This window comes from Pangasianodon hypophthalmus, chromosome 6 (assembly GCF_027358585.1).
Source record: "Pangasianodon hypophthalmus isolate fPanHyp1 chromosome 6, fPanHyp1.pri, whole genome shotgun sequence".
NCBI lineage: Eukaryota > Metazoa > Chordata > Actinopteri > Siluriformes > Pangasiidae > Pangasianodon > Pangasianodon hypophthalmus.
Genome location: NC_069715.1, coordinates 11,834,401 through 11,852,815, shown reverse-complemented (window position 1 = coordinate 11,852,815; position 18,415 = coordinate 11,834,401). Strand labels below are relative to the sequence as shown.

General features: G+C 38.8%; 1 protein-coding gene across 13 annotated transcripts; it reads left to right on the top strand.

Annotated features, from left to right (window-relative positions):
• The first annotated feature begins 448 nt into the window (after positions 1-448).
• plekhg7 (pleckstrin homology domain containing, family G (with RhoGef domain) member 7) lies at positions 449-18,395 on the top strand. 13 transcript variants are annotated; one of them, XM_034305445.2, is made up of 17 exons: positions 452-738; positions 1,328-2,029; positions 2,738-2,760; positions 5,955-6,037; positions 6,311-6,351; positions 7,529-7,624; positions 8,152-8,298; positions 8,518-8,613; positions 9,470-9,580; positions 9,775-9,888; positions 11,235-11,409; positions 13,319-13,434; positions 14,845-14,932; positions 15,260-15,339; positions 15,642-15,795; positions 16,080-16,177; positions 16,390-18,395. In XM_034305445.2, the coding sequence occupies exons 2-17, from the start codon at positions 1,427-1,429 to the stop codon at positions 16,498-16,500; spliced, it is 2,136 nt and encodes a 711-aa protein (XP_034161336.2). In that variant the 5' UTR covers positions 452-738; positions 1,328-1,426; the 3' UTR covers positions 16,501-18,395. The 13 variants fall into 13 exon arrangements, with proteins under 13 accessions (XP_034161338.2, XP_034161336.2, XP_026783020.3 ...); XM_026927219.3 differs by having other exon boundaries at positions 5,952-6,016; XM_026927215.3 differs by having other exon boundaries at positions 5,952-6,037.
• The last annotated feature ends 20 nt before the right edge of the window (positions 18,396-18,415 follow it).

Below are 18,415 nucleotides of genomic sequence, written 5' to 3'. Positions count from 1 at the left end.
TAGTTTTATCATGCTGCTGAACAGGATTTACTGGGGTAATTAATTCGTCATGAAGCCATGAGCAACGTTGTACGCTCTTCTAGAGATTAAAAAAAAAAAACAAAGACAAAAAAAAATCTTATTTTGTTTATTATGGACTCCACTGTGTGCCAAATGTCATAAATGAGCAAAGTCCTCCTTTGGTGTGTTAACGGAAGGAATACTTTTGGGATAGTCACATTTAGATCGTTAAGGTCAGGACACAAAGGGAACTTGATCCTGTGTATAGTGTATCTCCGAGTTAAAATCACGCACCTCATACACACGCGACTAGATCTGAAACAGCATACTACCTTACTAAATAGTGTGTCAGAGAAGCACTTGCTGTTCTCCTTCCTGTATTGTTTTAACATACTATTCAGTAGGGTAGTGTGCGGCTCCGCTCGCTCCGCCCACCGGACTCTCCTCATATAGTCAACAAGGCAGCTGGGTTTGTTACTGTCTATTGTGCTGTAACGGCCGGTTATTTGTTTCTTGTCGAGCCGCAAAGCCTTTAAACCACCAAAGACACGTTAAACTCTGCTAAAAAAATTGTTTAAATGTTTAAATACTTTTTTCAGTAGCCGAAAGGTACCTGTTTCAGACTTAATTATTTATCACTTTTGTTCGCTGAGAGGGAACAGCGCGGCGGTGTGACCATAGCCTCTCTCTCACACACACACATCGCCTCATGGAGAGGACTGAAACATGAAAAAAAACGTAAGTAACCAGGTTTATTTTTAAATAAAATATGTTAGTGACTTAGTATTGGATAGCCTGTATTTATATTTAGGTTTTTTCAGAATTTTCTATCATTAAAGACTAGCAGTGGAGGCTAATTTGTGTATAATAACGCAGCAGGTGCAGTGTCGATAGAAAAGAAGTTTTGCTTAGCATTAGGCTAGAACAGCTGGGGCAGTTTGACTATTTCAGTGCAGAAGTGCTGGACTAACGTTAGCTGCTCGTGCGTATGTAGCTCTGAGGCTGGTGTTTGGGATCAGGTGCACAAGTCCAAGCCAGTGCTGAACTCGCCTTGTTTTCCCAAGAGTTAGTCTCCAACAATGTGACATTTAACTAAAACTTTTTTTTTTTTTTTTTAAACAAACGCTGGCCAAGCTGCACACATTAAAAAGGTCTCCTGTATTTCTGTGTAAGCGAGCTTTTATGGGTAATGCTTCACCATTAACATTATTGTCCTGAGCATTCACTTCCTGAAGGAGTTTAATCTGACCGGTTTAAACAGTCAGTTTCACAAAAAATCCCCTAACTCAATCTTCTTCACCTTTCGCAATTCCTTTTTTTTCCCCAGACGTTTTTTCTCTCCAACATGGCTCCAAAGTGAACCAACTCTTCTGCAGCACACTCTTCACTTTCAGCCCTTCAGTGATATCATGCCGCTTTGCACAAGATGACTGACTTAAATCATGAGCATTTAAAGGAAAACGGAAAGCATGTGGGAAAAACACTGGACTGGACCTACATCGAATGGCACGATGAGGACATGGCCAAAACTGTGGACACTCACACCCAAACATCTCAGGAGCCAGCCGTGGACAAAGAGACCCAAACGAGCAATCCGGTCCTGATGCGAATGGAGCTGTCCAGAACACCCTCCAGACTGAGATGTGGCTCGCTGGGCGAGGTGGATGCCATACCCACACCGCTCTTTCAGTTTGACAGGCAGGCACCTGCTCGCATCTCCACATCTCCCACTCTGAGGAGGATGAGGAGCACCAGGCTTCCTTGCCGTGATGCAGGGTGGATAGGCAGCACTCAGGAGGAGCCTGGCACTCCCCCACCAAGGAGTCCTCTGTCACCTGCACACCATCAGAAATCTCCCCTCGCTACAGTTGTGAACCAGTCTAATGGGAACGGTCACTCTAATGACTTGGGGACTCCTGGAAAGGTCAGATCTCACAGATCAAAGACAATTAGCAGCAGTGGCCTTCACTTGACGCAGGAGTGTCTGAGTGTAAATGAAAGCGCTGATACTGATGATGATACTGGAGAGGTAAGCTATAAAATGGCCCCATGTAGGTGAATTTTGCTAAACTGAGTTTACTGTATATCATAACTTTGGATGGAGGTATGTTTTGGCATGTGGCATGCTCAGGACAGTGATAACGGTCATTTAAATAGATTTTACTGACTAAAATCGGTCACAGTCAATATAGGGGGTCATAAGTGTGATTTCTTTTTATTGTTGCACAATACATCATGCAGAGAGCCTTTGCATTCATTCCAATTGAAGTCTCCATGCTCATTCTGCTCAGCCCCCTGTGGCGGCTCTTCACAATGAGCCCTTTTGACAGCAAATGAATCAGTAGATACATGCGCCGACAGCTTTGATTGAGCTCATGTCCCCAGACCCCCTCAAGGAGACTCCTCAGATGGGCCCCCACTCCCCACAGTCCACAGGCATTGAATAATGGTGGGGTCAGTGGGCAATCAAAAGAATGAAAAGAAAATCCCATTCCCTCAATTTATGTATTCAGTCAGGCACATCCTCTATAGTCAGAACATCTAGGCAGATTCGAGGTCTTTAAAGAAACTTTAAAATGACAATTATTGCTTCTGAGACGTATATCCTATTAATGTGCAGTGATGCAAAAGAGACATGTTTTGCTAGGCTTCAGCCAGCCTGAATGTACAGTAATTGTATAGTAGGTAAACTTTCTTCATTACTGCCTGTGCTTACATCATATGTTTTTCACTGCAGGTGAAAGAGCCAAGTCATAAAAGGTAGGTGTACAGCCCCACTATCTTTATCAATTTGCATGAACTATGCCCTTCTTAGATTTGCATGTGAGTCACATAGAATTTGTATTTGGTTTTACTACTCACTGTTAGTACATGCAATATGTCATTAGGTCTCTGTCTCTGTGGTGTTTTTTTTTTTTTTTTTTTGTGCCAAAACCAGCATTTCCATACCCCCTAAAACTGTGTCCTCACTTGTCGCAGAACATCACTAATTTGAAGTGCTATTTTATTAAAGAGTTAATTTGTTTGGGCAGAAACACGCTAACCTCAAGGCTGGCCAAATGGCACATTTCTCAGCCGAGAGCAGACCAGATGGAGTGGCGCTAATGGAGCTGGCCATTGGAAACCCATTGTTCACTGTGATCCCACTTTGTTAGAGGCATATGAACTCTGTATGCTGAGGTATTCTAGTCCCATGCTTCTGTGTGGAATACAGAAGCTCATTAATGCTGTTTTCCCCCAGTGGATCTGTTCATCTTCCCTGTTGGACGAAGGGCTTCTTTTTAATGAGAGATAAGCAGGCAGCTATAGAGGCCTTAATTATGGTGCGGCACTGTTCGATAACAGAGCTTGTTCTGGGACAGGCATTGGATGAGAGAGTTTGAGTCTGAGGGCATCATTATTTGGCAGAGGTGCAAGGACAAAGCTCCCTTCTTTGTGGAAGCACTGTGACATGGGACTTGGTACTCAGACTGGGCCTCAATGAGATGCGAATTGCATTATGGATGTGTTTTGTGATAGAATTAGCGGTGACCTGTTTTTGTTTCATGAGCTAGTTCAAAGTGCCATATTTATAACAGGACCAGGGCACATCAAGCAATGTTTTCCTTGTTAAGCCTTGTAGCGCTAATGTTTGTGTGTAGTAGAGAAGAAGGTAAATTAGCTGAACACCACTAACATGAACTCACATTGAGTCTTTTTTAATGAGTCTCACAATGTCAAGAAAGGTTCAAATATACAGAGGAAGATAAAAAAGAAAAAGGAAATGTGTTTTGAAAGGTCCATCAGAACAGGTGCTCTGCCCTAAGCGTTATTGTGATAAGGTCAAAGAGTATGTGTCTCACAGCAACTGCGTCTATGACACTACTGTTTACCATTACAGTCACAAACACAAACACTGATAACAGTTGTCCATGTTGGCCTTGCTATGATTTTTAGTTCTCTTTTGTACATACTGTTCCATTAGTTTATTTGCACATTTGAAGGTTTATGTATTATGACAGTGCATAATGTTGAGCACAGTTTTCATTCAGCTGCAAAATACCTAAAATGTCATGTTGATAGACAGAGCAGCACGTTTGGCCACCACCATTTAGCCTTTTCGTGAGAGGACAGTCACAACATTGAGGGTGGAACTCAAAAACCAGCCTGTCAAGTTGCTGCTAAAAGCATTTCTGCTTCACGCCTGAGGTTTTCTGCCACCATATAGCACAGGTCAGTGGGGAACTGAGGTCACTTGAGCATAATTCAGATGAAACATAATCAGTGTAGGATCAAGAGAGACAAAAGGTCAGTCCGGATGAAGCTCTTACACTTCTTACTTGCAATGCTGTTTTTTTTTTCCAGTGAATATTTATATCATAAATTTACCTGCATATGATAGCGGGTAAATTTATGATAAATTTACATTGCTAATTCTATCACAGAACACATCCATACCCTTAACAAATGTACTAGAGGCCAAAAACAAGTCCTCGTTTTTAAAGCACTATGCTGGGTTCCACAGCCACCGGCAGGAAAGCAGGGCGTTGCTTCTGCCATCTTGCCTCTTCTTTTTTTGTCTTAACTGGTTCCGCAAGACGTGAGCACTTTCCACTTTCCATATTTCTTATTGTTTCACTGACTAGTGTCTGAAAGCCAATGCCATGCATTATATAAACACAGAAAAGTTTTCAACTTTTGCTTTTGTGAACCACTCTAACCTGATAATCCTGTTAATAAAGCACTAAAGACCTGTGTTACCCAAGGTTTCACAGTTTCCCACTTAGATTAATATGAGACTTTGTAATAACAGAAGGAGTAAATTTTAAAGTAATGTTTGCCATTTTGATGTAAATAGGCCATCGCTAACCTGATGTTGTACTCTGCCTATAGGCAAATCAAATTGCATGTGCTAATTTGATTCAGGTGGGTGAGGCGGCAAGTGCACGGCTAAAGTAAATAAGTAATTTCATGCCCTCAACTTGTGCAAAAGACCAGCTCAAGGAGTGATGTTTGGGAATATTTTTGCCTACCTTGCTGATAAAGAGGGCCAACGATCACTAAAGAACCAGTATACTAAAGGAGTTATCAGTCACTCCGCTGAAGCAACTTGGCAGAGCATCTGGACAACAAGTTCGACATTCAGCCGGTTAGACAGCTATACACTGAGGAGCTTGGGCAATTCAATTTTATTATCTGTTTTAAGTGTTTTATTGAGAATTTATCATTGTTTACTTGTAATGACTCGTGAATCTTGTGGCACAGTGTTTATTTCTGCAACTGTGATTGCAATTACAATTAAATCTAAAAATTTATCAAGTCAAATAATGAACTGATGCTGTTTAACACGCACACTGCATGTAATACAAATGTCTCCCTCCACTCCCCTCATCTTTAGTCACCCCTTGAGGGGCACTATTTTAGCTATAACCATGGAGTTTCAGTATGGGGCTATAACAAACGTTTTGTGCATGTGTTATGGGGAGAACTTAAGGCATTTAATATCTGACAACAGCCAGTGGCTTCCTGTGTTCCAATTGGTCAGAGCTGCATGGCACTAACACATTGTAATGTTGATAAGAGTTTAATGCTAACAATCCAATTTTTTAAAAATGTATTTATTTTTGCCTAAATGATTGTTTGGTATTGAGTGATTACATACGAAATTGTGATACTACACTTGCATCAAAGATTAAATTCCGGTATCCTGACATCTGTAATTTAGTTTATGAATTACACTAATCTAGAATGTTTTTACTACTGATTCAGTCTTACTGGAGAAGAAGAAACACATAGATTATGTTAACTCAGAAAGAAAGCCACAAAGATTATGTAACAACCTGTCATAGCATACGACCAGGTCATCTGTCATGCTCTGAGGGAATAGTACCCCTTAGGGCTGAAATGTTCTTCACTCCTCTGTAACATTAACCTCTGTTAACCTGTTTCTCATGCATTTGCTTTGTGTTCAGCAGGCTGCAGGAAAGAAGGCGGAGCTCTGTGGTGGTCACTCTTCCTGGATTGGACGTTTCTCCCGGTGATCTTTTTGTTTCCAATGGTGCTGTCGATATTTTAAACCGCTCCACGTTTTCAGGTTCATCAGGCTATAGTTATCACCATAAGCATTCACAAATTATTCCAGCCAGGCTATATCAGGCTGAACCATCCTAATATTTTTATTCTTAATATTTGTATCATTATTTTTTTTGTTGAATAGCGTAATAACTGAATATCTACATTTTCCACAATGTTATATATTTCAGCATTTTATGTATAGTTTGCTCTGTATACTAGCAGTGTGTCTAAAACTTATTTTTGTTCTAATGTATAGATACGAAGAAATCAAAGTGGCCTTTTTCAAAACGTACTATGGTAGGTGAAATCTAACATTTCAGGCATTAAAAACTATTGATAAATGAGAACATCTGAATAACTGTGCTCTCTCTTAACTGCTGTGTTGTCTGTATTCTTTGAAAAATGCTCTTTCCCCACACGGCTAAGGTCGAGTACACATTGTTCACTGACCCACTTAGAGTCAAAGCAGATTTACATGTCCCTTTTCCCTATATTTCTGCCAAGTAACCAACATGTAAATAATCATATGCAAAACACAAACTAAAAACACGAACCAAAAATAAAGTTGGATAAGCTGCAACATCATGCAGACTTGCATTTATCACCGGATAATTAACAGTAAATATATCAAAGCTGTTAAAAATTATTTGACTACTTTTTTCTGCACTTTATTACTGAATCTTCTTTTCATTGCCTGTTAAGAGTGTTTATCAGTAAAACCAATGTGAGAAGTGAATAGTGAATACAGCACATGGCTTTTTTCAGCTACACCAGGTAAATTTGTACTAATGGTCCTGTTTCACTGTCAAGTCGATCAGCACATAAAGTCACCTTGGCTGTCACATGGCCATGCTGAAATCTGATTGGCTGGTACACTGAAAGGCGAGACAAAAGAGCCCCGTTGCCCTTGCCTCCCAGTGAGAAGGGCTAGCCTCCAGCCATGTGCATGAACATGTACACGTGAGACAGGCACCCCTCTACAATAAGTGCCTTGACTGAGTGCACGTTCTGAAATGCTAACCAAATAAAATAAATAAGTAAGAAGAAAGTGAACTTGGATTTGAGCTTGTGAGGAAAGTTTGGAGGTTTCTAACACTAAGCGTTCTCACTCCTCAATGCATGCAATAGAAATGAGTTCTGTGTCTTGCGTTCCTCTTTAGCATGTGAGATTTGAGACTGCAGGAATGCCTGATTGAAATTGAGAGTTTCTTCTATTTTAGGCTTTGTGTCACTCAGGCATGGGGTCAGTTACACATTGGAAATGATTTCCTTAGTCAGATGAGAGCCACCAACTTAATAACACTAACCAGTTGTTCAAGGGTTTCCCTGATTCCTGAAAAGCACTGCAGATCTTTCGAATTTACCCACTATTTTTTGTATGTGTGTAATCTGTTACATGATTGTTCATATATACTCTCACATTGTTGTCATTGTTGTGGTCAGTGTGGTAAACGACTGTGTTGTTTTTCATTAGAATAAAGGCAGGACACGCATAACTGCAGACATTGAAAAATGTCTCTCAGCCATTCAGATCCAGGAGTGGAGAAACACACATTTTCAGCAGTACAAGGTAAAAGAGGTCAGAGCTGATATTTGTAGTGTCTTAAATGTTCTTAGAAGAGGGCTTCTCTTTTGGACACAGAGTAAGCATAGTGTTGGTTCCTTGACTGTGAAACTTGAATCACTGAAAAAGGTTTTGTTAAAACTCAAATTGGCAAAAAGAGTTTAATCTCATTTGAAAATGGGAGTGTATTTGGCATATTTTATTTGTGTCTCTGTCCGATATAAATGTCAAATGTCTGTCTGTTATTTATTTATTTGTTATTTATGTAGAGCTGTTATTAGAGCATTTTTAGTAGGTAATGTTTAGTAGTTTAGTAGTTAAAATGTAATGTACTAAACCAGTTATTATTTCACGTAGATTATTTTTTATAGTTTACATTACATGCTCAGGAGTACTTTTTTTGTTCTCTAAACTGTCTCTGCTGGTGGGCCTTAAGGCAGGTGTAAATATGAAGTCATTAGACACAGTCATTCACATTTGGATATGTGCAAATTCTCTAGGCATATCATAGTTGTTTCTTTTATTTACCTCAGGATTTGACTTTGGAGGAGTTTCTGAGAAGTCAGCCTGAGCTGAGGGCAGAAGAAGAGCCAAAAGCACACAAAAGACAGGAGGCCCTCTGGGAGCTCTTCACCAGCGAGTGTGTGTACTTCCTAGACCAGTTAATGGTGCTGAAAGAGGTATAAATTAGGGATAAGATGAGATTCTATTGATCAATCATATGTGGTGGTGAAAGTATGCTATTAGTTTAAAAACAGTAACAAGATATTGATAGTGGAGGTTACGTGGGCCAGGCTACCAGAAAACTTCCTAATGGTCCTCTACTCGGTTGTAGAACCACACTTATCTTTGTAACCTTCTGTTCTTTTAAACGTGCCTTACCTGTGGTTTGTGTGCAGGTATTTCTGAATACTCTGTCAGACTTGCAGATGAGGGATTGTCTACAAGACATTGACTCCTGGGCACTCTTTGCCAACCTCAATGAGCTGTGCCTGGTACAAAACATTTAAAAGTACATCTACAGACTGGTGACAAGTTAAAGGCAAAATCAACATAGTGTTTTAGTAAAGTCTTAGGCCACCTCAAGCTTTCATAACAGCTAAAGCAGAAACCGATTAGTGCAGTACACTTCATACAAACTGACATCAAAGTGAAAACGCATAATTAAAGCAAAGGAAAAAAGTATTCCTAGATAGACCTTACACAGTGTGGAGCGGACTGTAAAAATTGTTTCATCCAGTGTGAATTTAGACATTTAGACTGCTTTTTTCACCATCTGTCTGCATTTTTTTACTCTCTGCTTCACTGTTTTCATCTATCCTGACTATTTGACATCTCCTCACCAGAGATTAATGAATGTATTAATCAACTACTCTATGCAAGCTCTAACATACATTAAAAAAAAACATTAATCAGTATAGCAAATGTAATCACCTAATAGTAAATACAGTTGAATAGTTTCTGTTAGCCCTTCTTTCCTCTAAAATCAAGTTATTCTACTTTCAGAGTCTTGGATATTGATTTCTTTATTGTTACATGATAGAAAAGATAAAAAAATTAATAGCTTTAGTTTATGGCCCTTCAAAAGCTCACAAAAATACTGAAGTGGTCCTGGCAGAATGTAAGTTTGACACCCCTGCTCTAAGGGAACAAGTAGATGCAAACCATGCCAGCAAAATACCTCCACATTGTAACCGAGTAACTGGCTTTTCCTTTAATATGTCACCCATATGTACATAAATAATGCTTTCTTAGTTTACTACTCACAGTCTTGCAATTAGTAAAAGTTTAATGGAATAGTGTATGGTTCATAGCATCAAATCACGTTGTGTGTTGGCTGCCTGTTTGTAGGTTAGCTTTGGCTTCCTAACCAGTCTGCTGCGTGTGATTAAAGAGCTGTGGGCCACTTCAGAGCCTCCAGAAACCAATAGCACAGAGGCCCTGCTGGCCATTCTCAAAAAGGTAAGGCATCACTGATGGTGCTGTATGTGCACATGTGCATGTTTTTGCCTGTGTGTGCAAGTGTGCATGTCTGCTTGCTTTTGGCTGTGTTTCAGTCAGATACAAGTTATGTCTAAGTCTGCATGTGATTTTTAAGGTCTTTAGTTTAGACATGCAGAACATTTTTTCTCTGACCCTTGTCCTTGACCTTTCAGGCTTTTGGTGAGAGCATTTGTCACTGTCTGCAGAAATACTGTCTGAACTACAGCAAAGCTGTCCTCTATTTAGACACCCTGAAGGCCAGGGAGGACGTCAGCATCTACGTGAAGGTGTGTTAGATTAGTAGAGTCTGAGCCAGTAGATCAAGGTCTGAATTTTGAGAGTGCTTCAGGGCACGCAGCTCATGGCCCATGAGCTGCTACAGTGTTCTCTGTCAGGGTGACTACAGGTCATTAGATATTTAAACTTAAATTTAAAAAATCGGACATTACATTTGACTGATTAAATACCATAATAAATTCTACGTTCTCTTCCATTTTAATGTACACAGTGCTAGAGTTCTGGCTTTCAAGGCTACTCCTAATCACTTGTTTTTATTTTTATTTTATTTTATGTTATTTATTTTTTGTTTGTTTGTTTTGTGGTGGGGTTTTTTTTTTGTTTTGTTTGTTTTTTAAGATGTGATTGTATCTGTTTTGAAAATGTTTAACATTACCTCCTGTTGAGGTAGTATACACCAAGATGCTTCATTAGTAATGTTGAAATATAAATTCAACAAACGTGGTTAGAGAACAGCAAATGCTGGATAAAATGTGTGTCTAACAAAAATGTGGAAGTTCAGTGCCGATTATACTATATATATATTTTTAAATTCATGATTATTTTTAATTTCATTTTAATAAGGTAATTTTTAAATGGCAGATTAGTAGCTAGGTCTGTGTCTAATAACAGTTCTTTCTTTCTTTCTTTTTATGTAAACATTGTTCATTTATTGATTTATTTCATGCACATTAGGCAGCAAAAATTAGTCAACATAATCAATGACATTGATTATGAAAAATTATTGTTGTAGATTTTTATATTTGACAACAGAAACATATTATAATGTAAGAGCACAGTGCACAGAAACTGTCATGAGTGAGAGCAGTTCAGTTCTGAACTCATGAAGCTTGCATCAACCCCCCCTCCCCAGCCCCCACCCGGTTTAACTGTTTACCTTCTTCTTCCACACAGTTACCAGAATAAGAGGATTCTGTTACCGGCACAGGTTTATTAGTAGCTTTGTGTTGTTTTTGGTGTAAAATAAACTTAAATAGATAATTTTTTCTTAATATGTGAACAATTCAAAGAGTGTATCTGGTTTAACACCAATGCAAAAATTAAATTTATAATGGCAATAAAATGTCTCACAAAGTATTAATTGTAACCTGGGCATACGAGCAGAAACAGTGGCTGTGTTTACTGAGCATTGATCTCCTTCGTGCTTATAAATTGCCTCTTTCTTTTTATTTTGATCTGTATATTCTTTCATTTATTTTCAATGATTGTATTTGTGGTATTTATTCCTTCTAATTGCTACCTGTATTTTATTCTTACTGTCTTCTGTCTTTGACTGCTTTAACAATATTGTTGCTATTATGGGAGCAGTAAAGATCTCTCTGTCTGTCTTCCACAGTGGTGTGAGAGGAAGGAACAGTGTCGTAGGCTGCAGTTGAAGGATCTTCTGGTGACTCCTTTGCAGAGGTTCACACGTTACCCTCTCATCCTGAAGAACATGGAGAAGAGGAGTTGCACAGAGGCAGAGGAGAGCGCCTTACAGAGCGTAGTGGAGCTGGTGGACAGAGCCATACGTAAATACGTACCATTATCAGTTAGCACAGCTGCAATCAGCAAGACATTTCTCATGAGCAGTGGCCACACTGTAGGTTTATTCATAGCACAGAATTAGGGCTGCATGGTAAATCAAATTTTATCATTATATTGCATGTTTCCACGATGAACAGGTTGCAATAACATAAAGTCTTAAAAGTGTCAAGGATGTTAAAGGAGAGTGAAAATGGTAAATATAGCCTCAGACTGTATCCTTAGCAATATGCTTCAGTTTTCTGTTTTCCTGAAAATCCAATCCTGCTTCTAAATGTAACTGAAAAAAGGTTTTTCACTTTTTCATCGTCCACACCCATTTTATCCTGGTCAGGGTGCTAGGCGCAAGGCGGAAATACACCCTGAATGTCAGTTGAAGGCATCATGTATACAAGCATTCATTCACACCCAGGGGCAATTTAGAATAGCCAATCGACCTACCAGCATGTTTTCTGGGAGGAAACCAGAGAATCAGGAGAAAACCCACACAGACATGGGAAGAATGTGTGAAACCCTCCACAGATAGTAATCTCAGCTCAGGATCGAACTGGGGAAATGTTCAGGGAGCTGTGAGGCGGCAACACTACCTGCTGCACCACTGTGCTGCCTTAATGTTGCACTTGTTTTAAAAATACATTTTTGAATACTTCTGAACATTCCAGGAATCTGAGACCAAAAGCCAAATATTCTGTTTCTGAACAATTTGTTTGAACAGCTCATATTGGAAATAATCTCCACACAAAAACCCACCCACATGCTAATGTGTTTTCTGACAGATGCCAAAAATGTACTTTGTGAAAGCAGCCTAATTCATCCTAATTTTAAAATGGATTTGTTTGAGCAGGACAGACACAATATGCAGCAATAGGGTATTCCAGTACTGGAAAACGCTGTTTTCTAACGGTGTAACATGAACCACTTGTCCTGCTTCATGTTGCTACTGTGTATTTATCACAGCTGATAAGCCGTGTTTATCAGCAGAGAACTCAGATCATGTTAGGAAAGCACTCATGTCAGAGGAGGAATTATAAACAGTAGTCTACATAGAGAGTGTAGTGGCAGCTCACAATTCCAGTTCATTATCTGTCATCATAATATGGCTAGTTCCCCTGGAGTCTGCTGTGAGAAAAGGAACAGAATGCAAAACACACCAATGTAAAGGGATCGAGTTGTTCTTGATATACAGTAGTCACTTATTTCACCTGCTAATTTAATTTCTTTCACTCAGTTTTTGTCAGGAAAGCCCAATATACAAATAGTAGCAGTGTGTCAGCAAGACTTAGCTTAGAGAAAAAACTCTTGACCAGTTTGTTGAGTGTTTAGGTTTGGTAAAACATTTTACTGTTGCATGTTATTGTTTTCTGCCAATCTCTACCAGCATGTCCTGACCTAAAGGACTGTTTGTGATCTGAATCACAACTAGACTGGCAGGTTTTTAACAAATATACTACGTCAAAGGATTTTTTATTTTAGTGTCAAAGGGGGTATATTTTAGCAGTGTTCCTTCTCCTGACTTTTCCTGATTTGAAGGTGTGTCTGGTGTAACGTGTAACACTGTGCTGCAACTTTGTGCGTATGGCTAGGACAGGTTATTCCTTTATGGGTGTGGAATGTTAATTATCTCCAACGTCTGTGTCATGGAATGATTAAGAGCTCTTTCCCAACGTACAGACAGAAATAACAAACGGTGCATAATGAAAATAGAGTTGATCGTCACGAAGGGAATAAAAGAATAAAAGTATTGCAATAGAGAGAAGAACAAAAGGAGTAAAGTTTGTTTAGAAGGCGTGGATGAACTTTGTGATGCTGAATTGAGCATGAATTGAGCATTCATTGACAGCCATGATGAACTGAGCATGTCTCTGTCTCTCAGTCTCTCTCTCTCTCTGTCTGTAGATGATCTGGAGGGCAAGGTGAAGTGGTTGGATAACTATCAGAAAGTCAAGCAGCTGAAAGAAGCCTTGGTCTGGCTCCCAGTGTGGGAAAGAGACAAGAGAGCAAATGTTCCAGAGGTGAAAATGCAAATTTTAATGCCTTAGAGTTAACTACCAGGGATTAGATTTAAGACATATTCAGAATGGAAGAGTTTTACATGGGGAGCTGGGCTTATTTATTTATTTATTTACAGAATATCTTTGGGATTTTAGTCTCAACCAAATCCATCATGTCGGTCATTTTTGACATACGTGTCTGGAAAGATTATATAAAATATAATCTTTCTATAAAATGACCAGTGGAAATAACCACAGGTAGTATATACCCAGATAGACATGCTGGTAAAGATTCCATTATATCCTGGGGAAAGGTGGTGTTGCACTTTTTCTTCTCTATAAAGAGACTCCAGGAAGTGGTCTTCCGTCAAAACCAAAACAAAGCCATGTAGTGGCCAGGTTAAAATGTAGAAGAATTAAAATAAAAAAATATTTACTTGTCAGAGAAGCAACACTTTCCAGCACTTCTAAATTATTGAGATTCTAGCACAGGTAAAGCCTTCATCCATGTTATGTTCATGGGACCTATCAGTGAAGCGCCAATTGCGAGGCCACACGCCCTACACCCGGAGCTTATAATAAATGTCCAATGCAATCAGTGTATACTAAAATGAGGTGAATGTAGGATGCTTTGAATTCTTAGTGTGACAACCATGTGTACATTGTGAAGGCACTTTTGTTCTTGCTTATTGCTATTAATTTATATTAATCTATCATAATTACAACAAACATCCTTTAGGAACCTGTTCCTTCTGTTATTAAATACTAATAGTATTTAAGTACTAATTATTTTGGATATTAAGATACTTCAGAACACTAATGAGAGAACTAGTCAATTTCCTCATTACAACACTCATTATGTTTCAAAGAAGAAGCAGATGTTTAGGGATTTAATAGGAATAGGGTGCGAGCTGGAGTCCACACTGGATACGACACATTGATATCGTGTCCAACTGCACAGCCCACGCCACTTCCGACTGCTGTGCGCAATGGCACACTTCAGTTTTATCAACTACAAACAGAATATTTGTTTTTATTCTAGTTCCCCATGTTCATGTAAAGCATATCATTCACATGTAAACAATTTGCTCTGCAAGAAGATTATGATTTTAATAGTTCAGTGTAGAGAATGTGGGACTGTGATGTTTAGTGGATCCTTATGGAGTTTAAGCTTTATTCACATGCACATGTGAGGTAAAAATTTCCAGTGTCAAAAACAAGGCAGGACAGATGGGGTCATGTTTTATGGTTGCAAGCTGCATGCCTCACAGAGTTGGTGTTGATTGAAATGGTGAAAATGGAAATATATCTGTTCTGTGAGGCAGGTGTGAGATAGACAGCTGCAAAAACTTCCAAAACACTTTTAAGGTTTAATTGGCCTTGAATGTTAGGGGATCTGAATAGTATAGTCACACCTGTAATTTCCCACAGAATCTGAAACACTTGCTGAAAGCTGTCGCTTTGGAAAACCTGGTCTCTCACCGTAGTCTCCGATACGAGGGAAAGCTTGCACTCACAGGTGAGAAATGGACACACAACTTCCAAAACTACTGAGCTGTTTAAATAATAAAACAGTTATAATGTATTATTATGTATATAATTATATATCATTCTGTTCCTATTTATACATAACTTTTTTAACAATATTACATTGTTTTAGTATATTTCCCTAAACTATGCAGTTGTTATTATTTGGATCTTTTACACTTGAGCTGGAACTGTGCATGTACGAACTCTATCTAACACATTTTGTTTTGGATCCAGAAACCATTATTGTTATACTTTACGTTCATCATTGTCTTTAAGTGCTTCTTTAAATTCAACCATTTTTTCCCTGTATGGACAGAGAATTCAAAGCTGAATGATGTTTACGTGTTTCTGTTTGATGAATTCCTCCTGATCACCAAGGTCAAACGAAATAAAAAGGTGCAGTATTTCAAGAGTTTTGCATATAACTGCTCATTGTGCACAATTTTTAAACGAGATTCAATAGCTAAAATGCCTTCTATGATTTATACAGGCACATTGCACAGCAGTGATCTGCCATACTTTTAGTTACAAACAGTCTACTGAGATTGATTTTTATAACTTGGTGAAAACAATAAACAATGATGCAGTATTTAAAAGCACATTTCTGATAGTTCTGAAAGCTTATTTGATATAGGTCACAGAGTTTGTTCTCTTATTGAAGTACACAAGCAATCGTTATAGTGGTGTGTGTTGTATAGAAGTCTGTAGCTGGGGAGATGCACCCTGTGCGCTCTGCGGCTGGCCAGGAGCTGGAGCAGTTATTGCAGGAGGGCTGCAGCTTCACCGTGCTGGATCAACCCATCTCACTGGACCGCCTGCAGCTCAGGAACATAGACCAGCTTAACGCTACAGGTTAATGACTGATCCGAGATATTATTTCCCTGTATATTATATTATTATTATTTCCCTTCATTTAGTATTCATTCATATTCATTCATATTCATTCATATTTCCTTTACAGAAGAACATTTATACAATTAAGTATTAATTGTCCCTCTATATTTCTAAGGATCCTAAAAATTAGGATTTTTTATGAAGGTAGAAACATGATAGTATTGAAAGAATAGACATTCACAGAAGAACAGTAAGAAATGGTTGTGGAAGGTGATTACATACTTTTTTGTCCCACTTTCTAGCCTCTGGCTTTCCCTGTTCTTTCATTATAATGCACCAGAATCGTTATCAGCAGTGCATCGGTGTCTTCATTCTTCAGGCCCCGAGTGAGTCCGTTAAGGTGAGGAGCCACACTGCATCCTGATGTAATTACACACTCTGCCGTCTCTGATCTACACCACCTGATTCCAGCCCTATGCCACTGTTTTTGTCCCGATCAAATAACTCCGTTTTAAATGTCACATCAACAAACACCCTGCATGCAAGAAAAGGTCTCTTAAATGCACGTCACTGATTGCATTATTGAGCGTGTGTGCTTTGTGTGTGCTGCAGAAAGCATGGCTGGCTGAGATTGAGGAGGCGGTCGGTGATGTGCTGAAGCGGGACTCTCAGCACCCTCGGCTGAAGAGCTCTTCTCTCTATGTGGAGTCTTCTCAGATCTAACTCTCATCACACACTCAGAATCTGACCATCAGAGGAGGTGGCCCACGTCAGTACTGCTGCCTAATAACATCACATGACTGGGACTAATAATATGGGTTCTACTTGACTGGCCAAGATCCCAGCATGGCTGTAGAGTCTCACATCTGACCTTCAAATCCGTGTTAATCCACTTGAAGAGGTTTATTCAGGTCAGACAGCAGTGTCGGGGCAAAGTCACCTGTGTCACAAATGACACAATTACATAGCTGTAATGCAAACTGAACTGTTGCTGTAACCTGACACCCACTGAAGACTAAATGTGCCACAGGAGTGGAATATTACACCTCTGAAATTCAGCCAAAATGGACGTTCCTGCTTTTATTAGTACCATTTGTGGTTTTCTTTTTTTTTTTTTTTTTAATTAAAGTTTCCATTGAAACTGAACTGTGGCCTGCTGTTTTACATTGGGACTGTAAAAGGTTGCATTTATAGCAGCGGCCTGTAGTGTGCTACATGATAGCAAGAGAATTTCAGGAATATCATATAATATGATATACAAAAATATCATATAATATGTAAAGGACATTTTTTATGATAAAAAGGAACCAGTATAATGTGCTTCATTTCCTTTGATAATTTATGTCAAAGGGTCTCGTTTATCTTAGTAAAGTTGTTTGTAACTGTTTTCATAGACCAAACTCAAGTAAAAATTCCCACCTGATTTACAAAAGTTTTGGTTATGCCGATTTTCTTCATACTCGGGGGCGTATGCAGACATGTGGCTGTGGCAACCCCTGACGCAAGCAGCCAAAAGAACAACAATTCTCAGCACATCTGATTTCGTGATGCCCACAAAACTCCATAAAGAGCAAAGCCCAAAGAGCTGAAAGGCGAAAGAGTGCCTCAGAGGCACAATGCCATAATGCAGCTCAGCCACTGCAGTGTGTCAGCTACCAAAGACACATACTAATGCATATTGTATAGGGTGCCATTACTTTGTCCTAATTGAACAGCTAGTCTAATTTATCTTAATTTATGGATTTGTTATTAGTCAATATGAAGCAACCAAGTCTGAAACATTTTAATTAAATTTGTACATGCAAATGAACTAAAGTTATTTAAACTCAACAGTGTAATCTGTACATATGCATACAATACAGCATATTGTATTGTTTGATACAAGGCTTTTGATTCAGTATGTCTGTCCATCAAATAATACATTTAACAGCCTACATAATAAAGTAGACTATTCATCATAAAATATACCTTATATGAGATGTAATAAACAGTTCAACTTAATCAAGCCCACACTCTCCCCTCTGAAAAAGTAGCCTCCTCTTTGTGTTGGATCAGGATAGGCTACAGCTACACACACACACACACACACACACACACACACACACACACACACACTCTCTGCTGCTTTGTAACAGCATTTCCAAGGTGATTGGAAATAGTGGAAAAGGCAGGATTTAAAAAAAAAAAAAAGCTACAGATTTTAAAGTTATTTTAAAATTTTAAACTACAGATAGGTGTGTGACTTCAGACATGCCCCCTTGAGAACGTTCACACCAGCAGGGTTGCCAGGGTTGTTTTCTTTACACCAAATTGGGAGAGTTTTGAAACAAAACTAAATTGTCTGTTAAAGCACAAAGACTTAGACAAAATTTTGCTGAGAACTGGCAACCAGTGAAAGCTTAGCCAGAGTGCTAATGTTTAATTTTGTTACATTCTAATGCACAGCTGTTGTTTTCTTATATGCTGCTAAGAGTCTCAATGGATCACACAAACTGTCATTATTAAGTTTCAATTATAATTTTTATAATGTTGAATGTTTTAAAAATGAAAATGGAAACCCAAGGCATGTCTTCATGCAATGCTTATTTTTGTCATATTGAAAATGTATTATATCGAAACACCACCAGGTCTTAGTGAA